The sequence below is a fragment of the Filicampus tigris genome, chromosome 6, assembly GCF_054856515.1.
Source record: "Filicampus tigris isolate MCC_2025a chromosome 6, RoL_Ftig_1.0, whole genome shotgun sequence".
NCBI lineage: Eukaryota > Metazoa > Chordata > Actinopteri > Syngnathiformes > Syngnathidae > Filicampus > Filicampus tigris.
The window spans coordinates 8009415-8032745 of record NC_141222.1 but is presented as its reverse complement, the minus strand read 5'-3'; the positions used below and the strand labels follow the sequence as shown (position 1 = coordinate 8032745).

At 41.9% G+C, this 23331-nt stretch overlaps 1 protein-coding gene across 4 annotated transcripts; it reads left to right on the top strand.

Annotated features, from left to right (window-relative positions):
* The first annotated feature begins 1763 nt into the window (after nucleotides 1-1763).
* On the top strand, nucleotides 1764-22972 carry pcdh10a (protocadherin 10a). 4 transcript variants are annotated; one of them, XM_086034273.1, is made up of 5 exons: nucleotides 1764-4836; nucleotides 5978-6036; nucleotides 6674-6780; nucleotides 19202-19362; nucleotides 21560-22972. In XM_086034273.1, exons 1-5 carry the CDS (start codon nucleotides 2290-2292, stop codon nucleotides 21611-21613), a joined length of 2928 nt encoding a protein of 975 aa, XP_085890399.1. In that variant the 5' UTR covers nucleotides 1764-2289; the 3' UTR covers nucleotides 21614-22972. The 4 variants fall into 4 exon arrangements, with proteins under 4 accessions (XP_085890399.1, XP_085890398.1, XP_085890400.1 ...); XM_086034272.1 differs by having other exon boundaries at nucleotides 19202-19585; XM_086034274.1 differs by lacking the exon at nucleotides 21560-22972 and adding an exon at nucleotides 19425-19572.
* Nucleotides 22973-23331: the final 359 nt, after the last annotated feature.

Below are 23331 nucleotides of genomic sequence, written 5' to 3'. Positions count from 1 at the left end.
GGATACAAAGCTGCCTCAAGATCCAGCCAAATTCTACAGTAGCACGGCGTACAAGTACACATCACTGTAAATTATAGGTACATGAAATTGTTTGGTTCACTTTCCGTGACTATACCGTATGGTGACATGGACCATCATTAAGCATCATCTCTCTTCTCTTTGTCTGTTCAGTGCATTATATGTGTCTATATGAGTCGAACTAGTTTATCTTTTCCAGTACTAATAAGGATAGAGGTATGTTCCAAATTGTATCCCCATTTATCATCATGTGCATGCACCCATGACATGTTTACTCAACTTAACATGAGGGCCACATGGTATGGGTCAAATATGTCAGTATGTCTGAAACATTTCAGTGTTTTTATTTGATGCTATCTTAACCAGGACTGTACTTAAACAGAGACAGATTTGGATAATGTAAGTGGATAATGTAAATTTAAAGCCACAGCTCATCCGTGACCCTGAACTGAATTAGTGGTCAAAAATGGATGTTGAGAAAAAGGAGCAGACACCAGGGGGCGTCGTTGGTCTCTAAAATAGCTTGTCACAAGGGGGAGAAGAGAGAGACAGAGAGAGAGAGATCCCACTTCAGTGTCAGCTCGATTCAGTCACACAGCTCTGGCTCAGACATGGGTGAAAATTTATCCAACGTCTGCTCTTTGTTTCTTCTGACTTGCGTGGCTAGATGCAGAATCGCTGTTTAATCCACTCCACAATGGGCACGTCGCTTTGCATTATGGTCGATATTGTTGCGTCCCGTCTAATACACTTGGATTTGGAGACTTATGCTAATTAATTTCAATTACACCCCTTTTCATCCTCTTTGTGATCACCGTCTAAAAAATAATGCGCACAAGTACTACCTCAACTATTTATGCCACCCCCTCGGAAACCGCCTATTTGCACACTTAATATATTCATTGTCTATTAAATTAGCACATGATGCAACTGCACGTACAGCCAAGGCCAGCATGTGAGGAGAGTTAATGATAAGAAGTGGAAGATAGGGGGAACTAATAGACTCAAGCTATTAACATCACGGTGGGGCTAAAGCATAATGCTTCATTAAACTGAATTAAAGCAACCCATGTGTGATCGTGCTCTGATGGGAAACCCTTTTGGTGACAACTCTCCAAAACATAGGAAATGCTGCCTACCCGTTGAGCGTGGACCCTTGCAAGGGAAAAGAGGCATACATTTCAGTCGGCAGCTTTACGTGAACTGGATGTTTCCGTGCACGGTGCCCCTTAATTAGCTGTGTGTATAGGCTCCGTTATGACTCACACACTACTTCAGAGCACTGCGAAAACATGGTGAAATATTTGCACCGCCGGCTGCTGGCAACATTGAATCGTCTTGTTGCGAAATGTAATTGTTTTGACTGCGTGTGATGACAGTTTCATTCTAACAGGTACAATTTTAACCAACACAACATTCCCTCGACAGCTGCATGGGCTCTATTGGGTGCGCGCGAAGTTGGTTCCAACCCTCTCTATTATTGGACTTTCTTAATTCGCCGAAGTGTAGAACATTTAATTTCCCTGCAACTACCAAGGGCTTGGCCTGGAGGAGAAGAGAGGAAGACGATGAGGAGCGCAACTGCACTTAACTGGTTTTGTTGCGAGGCTCCAGTGTGCGCGCAGGCTGGCGTCGCGGAGCCCCAATCAGGTGGCTTTACGCGCGGTCTTGGAGCTCACCATTGGCTGGTGGGGAAAGAAGCAGTGTGCAAAACCAACCCGCTGCTCACACTCGCCTGACAGAAGCCGAGCTGAGAACATCATCCGCTTTGAGCGCACGGACACACTGATTAAATTCAAGCAACGAGGTTGAGGGGGGGAAAAACGCTCTGCTGTTCGTCATAGTCTTCATGTAGAAATTGCAGATTTTTTTCTACCCCCCCTCCCCCTACCATCCAGTAATTTGATGTTTTGTGCTGACTTTTTGTGAAGAAGGGGTCAGTGTGTTTCTGCGCACAGGAACTCTTGACTATGCACCAGCCTGACGCCAAAACTCAGCCGTGCAGTGAGGAATTGATTAAAACGGAGGCGCTCGGATCAGATGGCTGCGCTTCACACCGCTCAAACGACTAAATGTTATACTACCCGAGTCAAAGGAGGGGTATTGCACAACCGGAGACCTTTTATTTTCTTTCTTTCTTTTTTTAACATCACCGCTTTTTCGGGCAGATAATTTGGGAATGCGCGCTGCTTGTAAAAAGTCAGGAGTAAAGGTTTTTTTTTAAGCAACTTTTTTTCTTTCTTGAAGTGTACTTGGAGGGAGACAGCAGATATGATTCGTTTGCTTTTTCTGGTCTCCGTCCTGAATGGAGCGCTCTCTCAGCTCCGCTACTCGGTGGCAGAGGAGCAGGAGCCCGGCACAGTTGTTGGGAATATCGCGGAGGATTTGGGGCTGGACATTACCAAACTTTCCGCTCGCCGCTTCCAGACTGTGCCCAGTTCACGGACACCCTACCTGGAAATGAACTTAGAAAACGGCGCGCTTGTAGTAAGCGAGAAAATTGACCGAGAAGAAATCTGCAAGCAGACCATCCCGTGCCTACTGCACCTGGAGGTGTTTTTGGAGAACCCATTGGAACTGTTTCGCGTCGAGATTGAAGTGATGGATATCAACGACAATCCACCCAGTTTTCCCGAGGCGGACATTTCTGTGGAGATATCCGAGAGCGCCATCCCCGGGACGCGCTTCCCGGTGGAGAACGCCTTCGACCCGGACGTGGGCGCAAACGCTCTCAGCACGTACGCCATCACCAATAATAACAATTTTTACCTGGACGTGCAGACTCAAAGTGACGGCAACAAGTTCGCCGAGCTAGTGCTGGAGAAGCCTCTGGACAGGGAGCAGCAAGCTGTGCACCGCTACGTGCTCACCGCTGTGGACGGAGGCAACCCGCAGCGCACCGGCACCGCGCTCCTGGTCGTTAAAGTTCTCGACTCCAACGACAACGCGCCCACTTTTGACCAGTCCGTCTACACTGTTAACTTGCGGGAAAATTCCCCCGTGGGCACCCAAGTGATTCAGCTCAACGCCACTGACGTTGACGAGGGCCAAAACGGGGAAATTATTTATTCATTCAGCAACCACAATACCCCGCGGATTAAAGACTTATTTAGCATCGACGCCAGGACAGGCAGGATAGAGGTGGCCGGTGAGGTGGACTACGAGGAGAGCAACACGCACCAGATTTACGTACAGGCAAAAGATTTGGGAGCGAACGCGGTCCCCGCTCATTGCAAAGTGCTGGTGAAACTCGTGGACGTGAACGATAACACTCCGGAGATTGGCTTCAGCACCGTGACCGAGTCCGTGAGCGAGCAGGACGCCCCGGGCACCGTCATTGCACTTTTCAGCGTTGCGGATCGGGACTCGGGCGAGAACGGTTTAATGAGCTGCGAGATCTTGGGAGATGTCCCTTTCAAGCTCAAGTCGTCTTTTAAGAACTACTACACTATCGTGACGGATGGCCCGCTGGACCGAGAGACGACAGAGTCGTACACTATCACAGTGGTGGCAAAAGATAAGGGCCAGCCAGCTCTTGCCACCAGCAAGTCCATCAAAGTGCACGTCTCGGATGAGAATGACAACGCGCCCCGTTTTACGCAGGTGGTTTATGACGTGTATGTGACTGAGAATAATGTGCCTGGGGCTTTCATTCACGCTGTGAGCGCTTTAGACCCTGATATTGGACAGAACGCTCTTATTACTTACTCCATATTGGAGTGTGACATACAGAGCATGTCTGTGGACACTTATGTCTCCATAAATCAGGACACCGGTTACCTATATGCACTGCGCTCGTTCGATTATGAGCAGCTGAAGGAGTTCAGCTTCATGGTCCAGGCGAAGGACACGGGAACACCTGAGCTCTTCTCAAATGCCACTGTGAACGTTATAATAGTGGACCAAAATGACAATGCCCCAACTGTCATAGCCCCCATTGGTAAAAACGGCACGGCTAAGGAGCCCTTGCCACGCTCTGCTGAGCCCGGCTACCTCGTGACACGCGTGGTGGCCATGGATGCGGACGACGGCGAGAACGCGCGGCTGTCCTACAGCATCCTGAGGGGCAACGAGATGGGCATGTTTCGCATGGACTGGAGGACAGGAGAGCTGAGGACCGCTCGGCGGATCTCTCACAAGCGGGACTCTCAGGGCCATTATGACCTGCTAATAGAAGTAAGGGACCACGGGCAGCCCCCCCTCTCGTCCTCAGCCAGTGTGAGTGTGATCTTAGTGGACAGTGTGGTCGAAGGTCGCAGTGGGGATCGTGGCTCTGCCTCCAAGGCAAAGGAGACCTCCCTTGACCTGACGCTCATTCTCATCATAGCCCTCGGCTCCGTGTCTTTTATCTTCCTCTTGGCTATGATTGTCTTGGCCGTGCGTTGCCAAAAGGACAAGAAACTCAACCTGTACACCTGCCTGTTGGCCGGTGACTGTTGCATGTGTTGCGGCTCCTGTTGCAGCAGGCACGCTCGAGGCCGCAAGCAGAAGAAGCTGAGCAAGTCCGACATCATGTTGGTTCAGAGTACCAACGTGACATCAGGTGTCGGGCCCGTGGGGCAGGTGCCCGTGGAGGAGTCGGGAGTGGGGAGTGTGGGGGGTGGATTCGGCTCCCACCACCACCAGAACCAGAACTCCTACTGCTACCAAGTGTGTCTGACACCAGAATCTGCCAAAACTGATCTGATGTTCCTAAAACCGTGCAGCCCCTCACGAAGCACTGAAACGGATCACACCAACCCGTGTGGCACCTTAGTTACTGGTTACAGCGACCAACAACCAGACATCATATCCAACGGCAGTATTCTTTCCAGTGAGGTAAGAATACAGGTTACCCCCCAATCCACCTGACCACAATGCATTATAATGTTACCATTTAACATGATCATCTAGGCAGAAATAATCAGCCAACCATATGTCTCATGTTTTCTATTCCTGTCAAACCAAAGCCCTTCAAAAGATGGAAATTATATTGATTGACTGTTTTGCGCTGTGGCCTTTAATTATTATCATGCCTAATGGTGATTGTACATGTCAATTGTTAAATCTCCTGTGGCTCTTTAGATTTTATTCACTCATATCATATAAAGCAGACAGAGTTCATGTGAGTGTTTTTCTTGTCCGACTCAAAATCTCTATATCAAAGTATATTTTATATTAATTATTGTTTTGATTTGCTTTGACCAGTTTCATTTGACCTAAAGGGCACAAATAGACCATTCACATGTATATTGTGTATGCAGTGTTGCAAGCCCATTTGAAGTTAATACTGTATGTGATAGAAATCATCTTCAGACTCGATTTTATTCATGGAAATTACACTACTAGGAAACTTCATTTATGATGATTTTTGCTTAAAAAATAGCCACTAACCACACTCGCTTTGTGGAGGACATCATAGATTGTTCTAATTATGCCCCCTTTTCTCTAAAGAATAATTCATACACTGCATATGCTTAAATGAGCAAAATATATTGAGGCGGCAAACATTAGACAAAAGGAGAAAAGTGATGGCCCCATTTTGTGCTCAGCCTGTGCGTTTTGCATCGGAGAGCGTCGAGGACTTGAAGCTTTTTGTTGATTGCGGTGTGGCTGGAGTTTTGCCAGACAGCCAGTCACAGTCTTGCCTTTGCTGTGCTTTAAGTATTCTCTGCACGACCCAGCATGGCAGCAGCGTGAACAAAGGTTGTTCAGTCCCAGTGTAGGCTGGCTCAATCATTTACACATTCAATCGCCTCCTAACCCACTCGCCACTGCTCTCTTCTCACCCAGTCATTAAGTGGATGTGTGCGTGCCTGCAAGTGGATACGTTCAACATCCGTAGCATAAATAGATTTGAACAAGCTATGCTAATATATGCATTTGTGGTCACTTGTGTTTCTTTCATTGATATATTCACCTGTGTATTATTTTTAGTTGGGATAACCAGCTTTTTTTTTTTTTTTTACATGTTTTCTAGAATAAACACCAACGTGCAGAACTCAGCTACCTGGTGGACAGACCAAGACGTGTTAACAGGTAATGAAAAGCACACATTCTGTCTCTCTTGCACACATTCACGCACACGAATCCCCCCCCCCCCACACACACACACACACTCACATCCTGATAGTAGCAATGTGCTGAGCAAGGCGGACCGCACAACCATTCACTACCTGAGGACCGCTAACATCCAGCTGGCCAAAGGGAACCCCAGTCTATTCACAGATCTATAAAAGTGAATATTACACCCATCAGTATTAGTCTTGTGGATTCTGCATCATTAATTGTGGCTCTGAGAGACGACATGGTTCCCAATGTGTCCGTAATGTAGCTCTTCAATTTGGCACCAGTCCCATAACTGGCAGAGCGGTGCCTATTAAAGCTCTAAGACTGGATTTCATTACATGCCATGTGTAACATCCAATTTAGAATCGTGATGGCCGCCGTGACGGTATTAATGCAGTTATGCGTTGGCGGGTTCCGACTCTCTTGTCGCCCTCTCTCTCTTTCTCTCTCTCTCTCTCTCTCTCTCTCTCTCTCTCTCGCTTGTACTCTTCTTTCCTTTCATTTAATCCCCATCCCAGTATTGTAGTTTGACTTCAGTCTCCACCCATGAATTCGTTTTGTTCTCCCATACCTCTATGACTAACTGTATTATACCTCTCTCCTCCAGTTCGGCATTCCAAGAAGCAGACATCGTGAGCTCTAAAGACAGTGGTCATGGTGATAGTGAACAAGGTGACAGTGACCACGATGCCACGAACCGGGGCCACTCTGCCGGTGAGTTCTGCTAAACATGATCATGCATAGCTTTCAGAATAATGTTTGTCCACGGGATGTGGTGAATTCAGCAGACAGGGGACTTTTTTAATTGTTGTAACTAAGACTGTCATGGCCGTGTGATGTAACTGGCTTCCATGACCAGAATCAAAAGGTATTGATTGCATTCTCTGTAGACGATGAAAAGACAGATTGTTTGGCAAAACTTTTCTTTGCTTTCCCACATTCCTCTCGTCCTCTCACTGCTGTGCCGCCGTGTGGCACTGACAGGACAGCAACTCACATGGAGGAAGTGTTAGGCTTGCAGTTCTTTTGTGGCATTGATCAATAAATTCACTCAAGTGAAAGGAAAAGGCACAGAAGCGAAAGTGACGTAATGAGATGTACCGTACTTTTCCGGACTATACGCCGCTACTTTTTTGCTGGGTTTTGAACCATACAACTAATATAAAGGTGCAGCTATTCTGTGGATTTTTATTCCACCACAATAAGTGCTCTAGCCTGAATTACAATACAATACAATTGCCATTAACGGGATGTGACTGCAGGTGGAGGAGTTCAACAGGCGAGGGCACTATGCACTCGGTTATGAATTAGTTGGTATGCGGAAGTTAACTAACAAACTGAAGTGGCAGCGGGCAGTGAAATGAAGATAAGTACTTTATTTTCTCTTGGTACTGTTCTGTTTTAATCAGCAAAGTTGCTTCAGTGTTAAAAGGCACTGTTAGGAAATAGTATGTTCAGGTACATACATGTTCATTTACAGTTCAAAATTGTTCTGTAAATGCAGTAAATATTACATTTTTCAACATAGATAGGTGCGGCTTATATAAAGGTGCAGCTTATATATGTTTTTAGAGTGGGTGCATCTTATATAAAGATGTGGCTTATCGTCCAGAAAATACGGTATTTCAATCATCTGTTTGAATTGTTACGTTGCCCCTTTTTCGACCAGTCAGCCAAGCAACACTGGAAGAAATGGAGTTGCAGTCTATATTTGGCCTTCAGTATACATTCAAGTATTGAATCATAAAAAGAAAAAAAGTAGTTACTGTATGTTTGGAAGTAAAGGTAATTGTGTCTGTGTTTTAGGATAATTTATTAATGGGTATTATCATTATTGGACCAGCATCCCTCCAATAATGTGTGGTGCCATTTTACGTTTATATTTAGCCCCAGCAGGACTTCAACAGTGACCTTCCAGCTCTATAGCTCAAGTTCTTATAGATGAGTTAAAGCTGCCACTGTTGCAACATTTTTAGGGCCAACAATGTGAAAGAAGATTAGATATCTTGACAAACAAAGTCATTGTATCCCTAAAGGTACACACATGTAGTTTTTGATAGGGCTCCACGATATTGGAAAGACATGTGATATATGATATGGATGTTGACTAGCGATATCAATATTGTTGCAATATTTAACATGTACCTAAAGAAAGGACATTTTTTGTTATCTAATGAAAGAAGTACATTTTTTCATGCAGCAAGATAAGCAAGCTCAATGTGTTCTCAGCTAATTAATTGTAATTCCCCTAGATAATATCCAACTACTGGATGGCGATGCACATCTGACTGGTCAAATTCAGATAAAATCATACAATTCCATTAGAAAATGACTGTATGTCATTGCGCTATGCATATTGTAAAGGCCATTAACGTGATATCGATATTTTTTCAATAGATTGTGCGGCCCCAGTTTTTAATGTGATACTAAGGAATGTTAGAAATATTTGTATAATTTATAAAATAGATAAACATATTGCTATTCAGATTATTTACTGCTTCTTTTTTTATTTGCTTTGCAGTGTTGAAGAGTCCTTTTTGTAGACACAGATTACCATAGCAGTCATTGTGTTTATGCAAACATTCGATTAGGTTTGTACCCGTTTATTGATCCAAGTGGAGTCAGACAAAAAGAGGAGCAATAGAAAATCACATTTCATATTGAATTGCCCTTTTCCTCTGAGGCTTCACTCCACACAGCCCATATAAGACCTCCGACTAGACCGCAGTCTGCCAAATATCATATCAGTGCTGGGAATATAAACTAGACTTCTTTGGATCTGTGCTGTAGGACAGTGAACGGTACTTAGCAGGCTCTGTGGCATTTGACATTATTTATCACCTGAGGCAAAACAGAGAGCAATCTACACGCAACTGATAGTGTAACTCTCTGCTCTCGCTTATCAAACACTTAAGGAAGGTCACACTGTGTAAATCAGAAAGGCAGCAGTTGAAATTTAAATATTTGACTCCTTATACAACCGTCAGCCGTTCTACTCAACAAAGCAGAAGGAAGAACTTCAGAAAGAGGAAGAGATAGTGTTGACAATGTTTTATGACATCTTAGTCGTGATATGATAATTCAATGCTGATTAGGAAGATGGTTTGACCATCTATTTTGCGTGGAATGTTACATGGCAACTAAAAGTAACAAGTATCCTCAGCTCCAGTTTGGCACAAGTCCAAGAACATACTGTACACTGTTTGTGTTTTATATTCTAATATCGCTGTTGTTCCTTTGTGTTTGATTTTTAAATGAACAGATGACCACTCTATGGGAGGTAATAGCACATTAGTGGTATTTTTGAATGTGGGGGCATTCAAGTTTCACAAACTTCAAAGTCAGTGTGTGTTTGCGGAGAAGTATTCCAATACAATATAAGGTTTCTATTTTTGCTATTTCATTTATTAATTTGTTTGTTATGATCCCCCTATAGTTGTATGGTGCTGTATAGTTTTCAAATACCGCAGTACAAATGGACTTTTCCTTTGTTAGGTTAGTAGTTAGTTTGGATTTTGGACAGATATTGGCTGTAAAACAAGCACACGAAAGAGATGTCATTTTTTTGTGAGTCAGTTGTTCAGTCATATTTAATTTTATAAACATCTGTCATGTCTTACTCACTTAAAGTTGAAGCAAATGGAACGAAAAACTATATGGTAAGAACCTAAATAGGGTATGTATGTGCTTTACAAATATTACAATTTAATGTGTTGTTATGTACACGTTATGTATGGCACATAATATAAGATACCTTTATGTGAGCTTCCATGGTCTCTTCACAGATAATTTCTCAGTAATATCAGTAATATTAGATATCAGAAATCTCAAAAGATATTTATTTTGTAGTCAGATTCACAGTCTATTACGTACTTGGCACTCTGCCAGGTGTATACAGTGGACCACCGCTACGGGTGGACAGCGATCGAACCGACCGCGAATGATTAACGCTCCCCTAAAAGTGATTATAATTGCCTATGTTGATAGTTTAAACCATGAGTAAACCCCAAACTGTTATGCCAAAACACTTTAATAGCATTTCCGATGCTAATAAACATCTTCAAAAATTACTTTACAGCTAAGCACACACATCAACAATTCTGGTAATGATTATAGTGGTGCAGTCCGGTGTAAAACTCGTGACTGCACCGCAAGTACAGCAGTCCCATCTATGGTGCCAGCGCTCCTGGGGCAGCCAGTAGATATCGGTATGCCAGCCTAGGAGTACCCGGTATGTTGCTTTGTAGACTGCTGGGTCGATTTAGCAGTTAGCACTTTGGTGTTTACTGATCTGAAACCTCTGGATCCACACTGGAACAACACAAAATGGCAGTCGTTCGTACGTTTAGCGATGTTCTGCTGACCTTTTGTTACAGATTCCACTGGTGGCCTTGTTTAGTTCTAGTAGACATGGGCGCCGCCATGTACAATAAACAACTCTTGCTGACTCAGTCACAAATCTAACATAGCTGTTTAGTTTAATGGAAGTTTGTTTGAGCAGTGTATAGTTACAACCAACAGTGTTTATCATCTCAATTAATCAGACACTACAATATAATATGTGAGTGTAATGTATGTGTCTATCGGCAGCACTTCCATCGCTAAAGATAGGTTGAGTGGACAACTAGTTTGATATTTTTGCGTGTGTACAGTCGACAATAACCATTTGTTGTCTCAGTTAAAGTGAAAGTACAATTACAATAACATTTCAGACATACTGTAGACCAGGGGCCACCAGTGTGGTGCGCGCGGGCACCAGGTAGTCCCCAAGGACCATGAGTAGCCCGCTGCCTTTTGTAAAAATAAGTCAATGGTGAAGGGTCATTGTGATTTTCTATGAATTTTGTAGAAGTGATCATTTGAAAAAAACACTGGCAGAGCTCTATAGATACAGTTACATGTTGATATTTACTCTACGTTTACTAATTGTTGTTAGGAATTGTTAACAATCAATGTTTTCAAATAAAAGAATAGTTTATTAACATAATAATTACATTGTTAAGGAAAATTTGAGCAAACACATTCATGCAGAAGTGTGTATCAAACTACTAGCTCTTTGCATTAGTCAGTACCAAAGAAGTGCTCACAGTTTCAAAAAGGTTGGTGACCCCTGTTGGAGATAGCACTGTGACATGAAAGTAAAACAGAAACCATTTTCAGACTTTTTGCCACGTCACGGATAATGTTGAATAGGTGATTTTTTACACAAATAACAGGGGATAAGTTAAAATAGAAAATCTGTCACTAGGTGAGCTGAACCGCAAATATGGTGTGGTCCGCTGCATATTGCTTCTTGACCTCATATGGATCTTTTCATTTAAGTGATGGATGTGTCTTTTTTTTACTCAATGAACATCAGTACTGTATACAATTATTCCTCCTTGTCTAATGTGGGCAGTGTGTGTTGGCTAACATGCATTTGTGCTGAGTGTATATTTCCTAGAAGAGAATGCACTGAATGAGCTAAAACCAGCATAGACCTCACATCAGTTTTGTGTATTTCTCCAGAATTTGTCTGCTTAAGCAAATTTGCCAGTGTGTACACATCCAAACAGCTATGTGACGCACATGTGCGGCACAGTCTCATCCTTCATTTTGTTTCCCCCACACGTTGGATCTCCGCAACACTTGGCTGAGCAGTAATTCATTTCTGAAGCCTTTGCATAGCAATTATCAAAGGGGGTTTAGAGGCAGGTTGTCCTCGTAGGACCGCGCATCACAATGTCCCTTTTGGTATGTCTCTGAATATTTAAAACCAAGTGAAAACAATCTGCAGTTGGCATATCATCAACCACACCTGCATTTGCTAACCGCACAGCCACCCTTTTGACACTTTAGAAAATAAGGCTCCTGCTGTTGTTTTAAATCAAAGGGATTGTGCCTGTGAGGTTATCTCCAGATGCTTTTAAAAAGTGTGCAAATAGCTTTCCTGAAAGCAGTGTGTCTGCAGTGAAACACTGCTGTGTCAGGATCCGAAGCACAAGTGATTGACTGCCACACCCTTATCTAGCCCACACCCTCATTCAGGTTGTTTAATTCAAATACGGTGCTGTCTTCTCTCTGCATTACTTGCCTTGTCTCCCTAATAGGAAATTGAGTGAACAAGCAAAAAAAAAAAAAAAAGGCATCTCAGACGCGGATGCCGAGATCTGTGATATGGTAGGGAGAACAAAAATTATCGTCATGATGACATTTTCGTGAGAACGAACGCAATGACAAATGGGCCAATTAAATCACTGTGGCAAGCGTGTATGAGATTGATGATTATGAATTAGTAGCTGGCATCATGTTTCCTTGTCATTGATCTGTCAAATTCGTTTAGGAAGCTGGGTTTAGTAACCACCTTTGCTCACACCCAAGACACTAACTCACATAGGGAATACTATTATAGCAAAATAGTATATACTGTAGTATTATTGTGTAATGATATTTTTGCATGATATTTAACACTTTCATTCAAAGGAGATCAAAGTCAGCTGGGATAGGCCCAAGCTCAGCTCGGCCCTAAATGAGGACAAGCTATATAAAAAACAGATGGATGGATGGATTGTCATTAAAAAAAAAAAAACTTATTTTACGGACCATTAAGTGCACCGTATTATTAGGTGCAATAGCAATGAACGAGTCTATTTGAAAAAAATAAAAATATAAATCATACTGCACCGGGTCATAAGGTGTATAATTTTTGTGAAGCATTGTATGTGAAATAGTTTATTCTAATTGTACTGTATGTTTATTTAATAGATTTAGTGCTATTACGCTACGTTCAGACTGGCTGAACACATTTGGTAGCGCCACATGTCTCCCTTGCTTTTGTTCCCCGTGTAATTACATGGGGGTGCTTCGGGCGAAAAAATGATGAAAAAAAGTTTGAACATGCATCGCTAGTCAATCTGGTGACCGGTGGTTGTGTTTTTTTTTGGGGGGCTGTGGTTGTGTTAATTTTTTTGGGGGGGCTAATGCTAAATGTTATCAGGGTTGACAGTTGAAGGGCTGTAAATAAGTCAATACAGTCACCATTATCAAACATTTTCTGCTTGGCCTCTACAGCGATTGGAAATGTTTTTTACTTTGTGCCGGTCCGGTCCCACATTGTAACGTTGGAAATATGCAGCCAGAAAGCTTTGGCTGCACCAGCGACCACAGCGTTGGGCTAGTAAGACTACATCTCCCATGATTCTCACGTGCAAAAGCAAGAAGTAGTTCTAAATCCGGTGGGATGAAAATGTGAAAGTACATAGAAGGAATTTAACTTGACGTTTACTTCTTGGTCCCACAGACCACAATGATATTATCCCACATTGTAAACGTGCAGCCAGAAACGCTCAGCTGACCGCAGCATTAGGCTGATAGGACTACCGGTACATTTCAAATGATTGATTCAAATGATTAGATTTCTAACACACAGAAGCAGAAAGTAAAAACATAGAAGCCTGCTAGCGATTACATGCACATGAGAATGACAAGAGAAACGTAATAGCAAGGAAGTAGCCCTTTGCAATTCCACCTGGCAGTTTTACCTGAACGAAAGGTGCACCAAAGTAAATTTGATGCCGTACTTGAACCATTTGGAGTATTGGCTTAGTTTTGGTCTCTTTTTGAAGATAACACTCCTCAACTGTCAGAATATTTTCAAGTGCTACTGGCACTGAATTATGGAAGTTTGAATACATAAAAGAAGGGCAACCCATGGGCGACCCACGGCCTTTTATGTATTCAAACTTCCATAAGTGCCAGTAGCACTTAAAAATATTCTGACAGTTGAGGAGAAAAATTCAAAGTGTTATCTTCAAAAAGAGACCAAAACTATGCCGATACTCCAAATGGTTCAAGTACAGCATCAAATTTGCTTTGGTGCACCTTTCGTACAGGTAAAACTGCCAGGTGGGATTGCAAAGGGTTTAAAGATGATGAATTGAAAAGCTGACATTCACCCATTCATACGCTGCACCGCATTACAAGGCGCATTGTAGATTTTTGAGAAAATTGAAGGCTTTTAAGGGCGACTTATGGTCCGAAAGATACGGTATTTAGAAAGATAATTTGTATTTTGCAACAAATGGAGGTGTGACAACTTAGTGAGAGTTGTATTGATTTCATTAAAAAGTATCTAGCACATCTCGTTGCATCCAAACAACACACAAACCAGAGATCAATCACCAGTGGTCACCCAGAGCCTGTACAGTAAGGTGGGATATTAATCAACCAGGCAGCGCATGGGCAAGCTGCCATCTCGGCTCTCCATCAAAACATTTAGTAGCTGCCTCTGCGAGGCTCCCAACAATTTCTCTGTCTGTCATTGCTGGGTAGAGTGGCAGCCATCTTGCTCTGTTTTTTTCCCTGCGAGGTCTGTGGTTTACTCATCACTAGGCAGCTCGTGCAAGGAAGCATTGCTACTCCCCTGCCATCTTGAGCTGCTGTCCAAATATTGCCATGCCTGTATTCTCTCTGGAACAAAGAAGAAAAAAATACTATATATATATATATATATATATATATATATATATATATATATATATATATATATATATATATATATATATATATATATATATATATATATATATATATATATATATATATATATATATATAGACACCATCAACCGGGGGCGTTTTTGTTGTTTTTGTTTTTGCGGGAAAACTGACACCGAAAAAGAGTGCTTGAGAGAGAAAGTCAAGAACAGAGGGGTGAATGCAGGGCACGGATCATGGGGATTGAGTGGGTCTAATCTGGGTACCCACACAGAGCATTCAAACATTTGGCTCATTTTTTTTTCCACAGGATTTGTTTTCCCTCATTTCCTCCAGCTCCCACTTGCTGATTGTATGTCATGCAGCACAATTAGTCAAATCACTCTAACATGGGATTTCTGAAACGCGCAGCAATGTAATGAAAAACAAAATAGTCAGGGGGAAATGTGCTGATGGCTTATTAGAAAGTAGATTGTCTTTGCATTGTGTAGCATTGTTTACCCCCTTGCATGTGCTCAAGTTTGCATACTTGTGTGAATGTGTGTGCGTGTGCGTGGGGGTGTGCGTGTGTGTTGGGGTGTGTGTGTGTGTGTGTGTGTGCGTGTGTGCATGTGTGTGTGTGTGTTTGCCTGCCGGATGAGGTCATGATGAGGGAGAGCGCTGTTGGCAGGGACTGTCATTGCCACTCACTGTTTTGGTTGTTGTTTGCTTCCTGCCCGAGGAAGTGAAGGTGCTTCATGAGGATCAACAGCCACTGGGTGTCATGCGCACATGGCCTGTCTGTCTGTTTGCTTCCAAGCATTTACATAACTTGGCATAAGAGTACTTTTAAGCCTGCGTGTTTGCAAACATATGTGTTGATGTCGCTGTTGGATAAGAGCAAGCTGACAGGCAAAGACCCCTCTCAGGTTGCCGAGGCTTTGCACACTATATTTACTCTTCTTCTCCAGAGCACAATAGCCCATTGTCGCCTTTGATTTGATTAAAACGTATATATTTTAAGATGAATGAGCACTGTGACTGTCAATCACTTATCTCCACAATGGCCTAGCGAAGATTAGAATGCCTGAGGTCAGCACTGGCAAATGTCAACAAATCGTTAAAAGGCTCCAGGACACTCGTTGATTTAGTTGCCTCTGCATAGATGGTTTGCAGTAGTGTTAAAGAGTTAATAATAACAATAATAATAATAATAATAATAATAATAATTCATTTGGTAATACTGAAATGATGAAAATAGCATCCCTGTAAATGTGAGTTTTCATCCCCCAAGTCATTTTTGTAATGGGGATAAAAAGGTCATTGTAATATAAAACAGTACCATTTGAATATTTGTAAGCCAATTATTTAACAAGAGAAAATCAAGACAAGTGTATTTTCTTGTGTATAAACCCTCCACTTCTGTATGCATTTAACCACTCTCCCTGTTCCATCTGCGGTGTCCCCCTGTCTGTTTTTGGCCATTGCTCTCCCCATCTGTGTTTTCTGCACTCCTCCTCTCTGTTCCTTATGGCTCTTGCAGCTTTGCTGCCCCAGAAATCTGTGACTCCCGCTTCTGTTTGGCCCGCCCTGTTTATTGTCTGGGAGCCTTGTGTCTCATCTGACTTCATGGTCACTGCGGTCGCATGGCCTGCCGTGCTCCCCTTGTGTCCAGAATTACAGTAGCAGCATTATTGCAAACATAATGCACACACACACAAGGGCCTGCCTCAGCTATGACCAGTGTTACTCACATGAGCATGGATGACATTTTTTGTTGGAATCAGAGTCAGATGAATGCAAGTTGAGTACATTCAATTTTAAATTTAAACCATCTCAAATTAAAATTTTAACTATGTCATGCAATGGTCATTGTAATGTCAGAGGTTACTTGTATGTAAAAAAAAAATCCCCACAAAACACTGTTGGCTTATTTATTAATGAATACATTTTAAACTCCTTGTCCTGAGCATGGTCACAGGTGAGATGGACCTTATCAAAGCTGATGTTTGGACAAGAAGCAGGGTACACCCTGGAACGGTCATCAGTCAGTCACAGGGCTGACACATTCAGTTTAGACAGACAACCATTCACTCTAACATTCACCTAAACCACATAGTGAGAGGTAAGATGGCATCCAAACAGAAAATACACAAGTAGTAATAGAAGAAGAAATTCAAGAAGCTTGGCAAACATTCACTGAGGTGTGTCAGAAGACTGATGTCACAATAGATATATTTCAAAACCAAACTATGAGTTTTCCCCTTCAATGCGGGCCAGACGATCAACCAGCACGCCATCAAAGAGATCCTGTAGCGTTTTTTTCATTCAGTGTGTGGGAAGAGGCATGAGTTGAGAGAGGAATACTCGAGGCTGCTTCACCGTGGACAACGCGCATGGACGACATCATGATGGCCGTGACGACGGAGCTGCAGAGGATCACAGAAACAGCCTTGTTCCAACAGTGCATGAAGGTGTGGCAGAGAAGGCTGAGGAAGGGTGTTCGACTTTAAGGGGATTACTTCCAAAAAGAACATTTTGAAGTTTGGATTGGAAATACATCTTTTGTGAAATACATCTTTTATTCCTCCTATATTACAGTTGGAAACACTTTCCTTGTCATCTTCGTTGTTGTTAATTACTTGGGAGACTTGATACTCAGCAGAAACAATTGCTCCTCTTTTTCTGAAGTCTTTCAGCCTTGGCCAAAAGATCATTCATAACACCACGGGAACCATTAGTAAAGATAATCTTTTACAGACATCCAACAATTGGGCCCTTGCTAACTTTGATCAGAAGATCGGAAATTGCTCAAATTAGGTCCCATTACATGTTTACATGTGTGCACCCAGCTTTAGTTATAATGTACCGTTCAAAAGAAATGGTTTGCTTGTGTCTTTTGTAATTTTCTGAAGGAGAACTATGCAACTGTTTTATGCCTCCCTGATTCCAGATGACAAACAATAACTAAAAGAATATGTTTAAAATAGAAAGAACAAAATAACGGAGTGTTGACTAATTTATGAAGTTAGTGTCGGATAAAATCACAAACAAATACCACAAAACTTTACAACACCCACACTGACATCACACATTGTAAACGGGTAAACATAAAGTGAGAGAGGATTGGGCTCAAGCACAACATTATCCTGAAATCTTCGCACCTCCCCACGCAATAATAATCCAATGCTTTGCCTGTCTCTTATTCATTTATTTCTAGCAGTGTGACCTGTTTAAGGGAGATCAAATTTTTGTGATAGGTGCACAGCACAGAAGAGCAGTATTATCCTGTCAAAGCAAACATAAGTGAAATAGAACATTTGACAAGGTGCGTTTATGACATGTCCTACTTTCTTTGTGCTTTCTTCGTTCATGGTGGGTAAATATAATTCACAGTACAATGGTCAGCTACTTTGAGATTTATTTCTCTGTCCAAGCAAGAGAAAAGGTAAAGAGGAAAAAACGGGAGGGATAGCCATTCAAACCATAATTTATAGTAATAGTATTTATTTATTTATCTATCTAATTTATGCATTCGGATATGTTAGTGTCTGAATATATTACGTGTTCCTGCCTGTACACTTGGAGTGCTCGGCATGTGTTTATCTTATGAAAATGTTATTTGAATGCATTAACTGGTCAAAACATTAGGTACACCTGCATTGTGGATAATAATACTATTCAGAATATGTTACGCGTCACAAGGGTGTGTTTCTGCAACTGCAGGCACTTTCATAGTAAACCAATTTTGGCCTCGGGGGGATGGAGTGGAGGGGTCGTAGAGTGTCCCCTTTTCTTTTTCTCACTCTACCCCTTTGCCTTCTGATGTAAGCCCTCAACCTCCCATCTCCTTCTTTGATCACACCATTCCATTGCTTTCTCACATTTCACCAGCTACAGGGGAAACACAAATCCAATCTGCACGGGAGAAAATTGTCTGCAGGGTGTAATTATTATGATGACTCTGTTCATGTTTCTTTTTTCTGATTTTTTTCCCACTTTATAATCTCACTCATACACTTATCCCACCACCCTCTTCTCTTTATTCTCTCTAAGAGAGTGTAATTAACATAGGTTGGATCCCTTTCATGCCTCTTCTTCTATTATATCATTTCCCATATTCATATAATCTTTTTTATGTGGCTGTTTTGTTTTTGGTAGTAACTCTAGGTCAATTACAGACTGTCTGCTTGTATTGGGATGATTGACACTGACGTATAATTTGCTAGTCAAGTGAATACTTTGTTGCTTTTCATGTCACATTTCTTGGGATAATTTGTCAAGTTTTTGTTTACATGTGGTGGTGATGGTGCTTTGAGGGCATGTTTTTTTAAATGCTGCCTCACTTTGATTGCACATTTCATACAGAATGAACAAGGTTCAGAGGAAAACAAACTATTTGTTTCATCAGTGTTGGCTTTGTTCTTTGATTAATAGTTTTCATACACTTTTTGTGTTTTCATCACATGAATGATTCTTAATTCCTGTCATCCCCTGGTCTTTTCTCCCATCTTGCTTGTCCTCTTCCACAACTTTGCCATTTCTCTCTGTCATCCACTTTGGACTCCTTTTTTCCTTACTTGGTGTCACTGTTATTTGGCGTCCTCTATTACCACCTTTTCCTATTTCATTCCCGTTGTGCTTACAATCTTCTCCTTGTATTTTTACTGACATGACTGCAGGTGCTGATCTGTTCTCCAACTGCACAGAAGAGTGCAAGGCCCTGGGCCACTCAGACCGCTGCTGGATGCCATCTTTCGTCCCATCCGATGGACGCCAGGGGCCAGACTATCGCAGCAACCTCCATGTGCCCGGAATGGATGCTACACTGCCAGACACTGAGGTACCCTCCTCTGTCAACCTCTCCGACCAAGTCGCCTTGACATCGTCCACCGCTTCGTCCAGCAATAGGTCATTCTTCACCTTTGGCAAGGATGGTCAAAGGTCACAGTCACACAACAGTCTTCACCATCACCTCCATCCGCAACAGCAGCAGTACAGCTCCGGCACGCTAGAGAGGAAAGAGTATGATAGGGGGACCCTTCCGTACAAATCCACTTTTTTCTGTGAGTATCAGTATGAAAAATCCCTCGGACCCTTTGACTTTGGTCTGATCCAGTACAGATACTAAAGGAGGGGGTGCTGAATATGCCTCTTTTTTCTAATCTGGACAATAAACTTTTAGTTCTCCTGTTTTTAAGGAGTTTACAAGTGCAACTTTAGTTTGTTGTATTGTTCTCTTGTAATTTATAATTTTTTTGTCAAATGGAAAATGCAATCCATTATTGCTTACCCCCTTTTTCTCCAAAATCCACGAAATAGACTTCCCCACTAATTTTACCTACTGTCTGTAATAATGTGACATACAAAAATACTAATAAAAAGAAAGAAGAATTGGACTCCTATGAATCTGCTGTGGCCCATTTGTCTCCCTCCCACCCACTGGAAGTCTCACAAATCTTTTGCCTAGCTATCTTTTTTATCTGATGCTCATATAAGTAAAGGTCATCTACATCAAGCTCATCTCATGTTTTTATTTGTTTCATCACCTCACACGTTCATCTGAATCTGATTTATTGTTACTTGAATGAATCCCCATGTGACTTTAAATCCACGGGAAGAAGTCGTCATTCTACTCTATTCTGGAAAAGGGTTAGCTAACAATGCTGACAAACAACACTCAAAAATCTACAGTTCGGAAAGTTGAGCTGCATCATATTGATATCAATTGGAACATAAAAGGGAATTTCCAGCTCCAAAGAGTTCTACAGCATTCATTAGGAGAGGATAACAAATCATTTCCGTGCTCCCACATAGCATGAATAATCTATTAGCTCTAAGAGTAGAGAATGGATTCGATATACACACTCAGTAGAGAGGTCATTTCCAATCAAGTCACTAGCATGCACACCACCATCCTCCATGAAACTGCATGCCGACTGGGGACTGTCTCTCAGGTAAAGGATTGTTTTTCACCTAGCAAACTGTGCCAAGCAATTTCTCTCCTGTACAACAATTGCCTGTGTGGGAAGAAAAAAAAATGCTATTTAGCCTTTAGGTAGCCTGCTCTAAATATAGCAGGTTGCTCATGTCTTCTGCCTCACAGGGTAATGAGAAATGTGCAATATGGAACTATATTTTATACACTTTGGATTTGTGATTTTGGTCTTTTTCAAATCGGGCTTCATACTGGAACAGCAGACGGTGTGTTGCTCACTAGGGTGTAAAAACAAGGAGAACATCTCCAGAGGTTGATGCTATGCTAAAGTTGCACCTTTTTTGGTTGTAGCGATAGCCAGAGGTGGGCATTTGTCAGTACGTTAGACCGCTGTGAGCTCTCGTCAGTATTTCAGGCCCGGCCACTCGGTCCAAGTCAGAACGGACTTTTAAGGTACCGCGTCACATGCAGGTGCCGCACACTTGACACGCAGCCAAAATAAGATAAAACAGTGTTGCTTACTTTTTGGTACCACAGACCGCAATGGCGTGTCTCATTGTTTTTATTGCAACGATCACCACACTACGTGTGTGAGTGTCTGTTATTTTTATTTATTTTCTTTATTTGACTGCGTGTCTGCTTGTGCGGCGCGTGCGTGTGACTGACGTGGAAATTGTGCTCTCGACGCTGACTGGCTGTCGCCGACAAGGGACGGACTGGGCCCACGTGGCCTGAAATACTGACGGGAATTTAGTGATTGACTGACGATGCCCACCTCTGGCCATAGTAATATTATTTTATTAGTAAATAATATATAATTCTTTATCAATCCATTTATGGATACATACAAAGATTATGCAAAGTGTATTTTTTTTGCATAATGCAGGCATCATATTTGAAATAGTAATCTTTGCCGTTGTTTTTAATCACATTCCTTAGGTTTAGTATCACACAGTGTGGAGGCACTTTTATGGTGTATAAATAACTTCACAGAAAGTCCTTAGTGGCATGTATCCTTCAACGAGCTGTATTTGGAGCAGTTACTAAAAAGCCACATGAGAAACAGTGTCATTTGTCTTAATGACTCTTCTCTGTCTTACAGCCCGCAAGAGGATTTGCTAGCTCATTCCATGTGGACCTGTCAGAGACAGCGTGAAGTTCCGTTACAGACCACCACACTGATGATAGAGACCTCAAACTAAGACTAAATAAACAGAAAACTGGACAACAACTCTGGATAAATGCCATTTTCTCGGGTGGCAATTGCCAACAAGAGGCAAGGAGAATGAAATTCTGAGTAGCTGTCAACCTTTCGGTATCTGAGGAGCATTCCAAGGCCTTATTCCTCTCAGCAGGACTGAGATCTGGGCTTCAAACACTCTTGACATTGTGGAGATTTTAAAGTTATCCGCAAAGGGAAGAGAAGTAGTGAAACAGGAATACAACAGACCATGAAGGACCTGCTCACTCCCATATGTGGTTTGGACTCTGAAGAGTTGTGTGTGCCTGTTTACATACATGAAGTGTTATTAACTTGGACCAACGTGATGTGGAGCCCTTGAGCTATTTCTTTGGTCACCAGTGAGGGTACTGTACAAAGACTATCTGGGTCTAAATAATGAGTGGCATACAGTGTGCGAGAGGGCCACAGGTGCTATTCAGGTATTTGATGGCACAGACGAAAAGGACGCGGAGAACGGACTACAAATTCTGTGTTTTCGTTTTTTGACTGACTGTCTTTATATAACTTTTTTGTTTCAGTTCTTTCTGTGTGGTTCACGTGTGGAGAAATATAGATGCATACCTATTACAACATATAGATGCAAACAGCAACATAGAGGTTCAGCCCTCTTCTGGAAGACTTTTTACTACAGAAAGTGAGCTGAAAGGTCACATTACGTATTATGAGAATGTTCTGAACTTCTGAACTAGTGATGATTAATGGAAGTGAAGTTATGAATTACCAGGATGTGATTCTTTTAATGCCTTTGGCCTATACATAAACAATCAGACACATTCAGTGGTTTTTATCATGTGTGAAAAGTGTTTACTGTGCTATTTTAAAAAGCGTTGAAATGAATATAAATCTATACATATATAACTATATATATATACATATATATATATAAATATATACAAACAAAAAGTTTTGTTTTCCCGAAAACTGTGTAACCATTGGTTTGTACACCTCATTCAATCAAGAATTCCAAGTGCTAAAAAATGGAGCGTTGTTCTGATTGGAAAGGAGGAATGCTTTAACTTAAAAAACAAAACAAAGAAACAAGCAAACCCCGTTCACGTCAACTGAGCATTGGTTGACTTTTTTATTTGATTATTTTCACCATGTCGCTGAGATCTTGGTCGCCTGTGTATTTTTAACTCAGTATATGCTCATGTACAGGAAGGGGAGGGGCTATTACTACTGAGATTTTACAATCATATGCTCACAAATACATACACATACACACACACACACATACACACAGGTCAAGTAATAAATAAACCGTGTATTGAAGTTCTCTAATGTGTGTTTTGTCGGGAATAATTTGCCAGAAGTCCACTGGGAAACCTGTTCTTTTCTTGGTTTTATCAGAGAACACCTTTTCTGCTTTCGCTGTTATTTTTAGTGCTTGGATTTTCATGAGACACTGAATTATCCCTGATGAATCTTATGGACTTTAAAGATGTAACCTTCCTATGAAGTAAAAAAAAAAAAAGAAAAGTTAAGGTGCCTGTCACTCTCCGCTTACGCCTATCCCCCAAAATTCTGTGGCGCCAACTCCTCCCCCCTCACATTCCATCATCTCCTCAGTCCAATGTGATTCTCACATGGCCTTGTAGATGTTTACAAGAGGAGAGAGAGAGCTCTTGAAT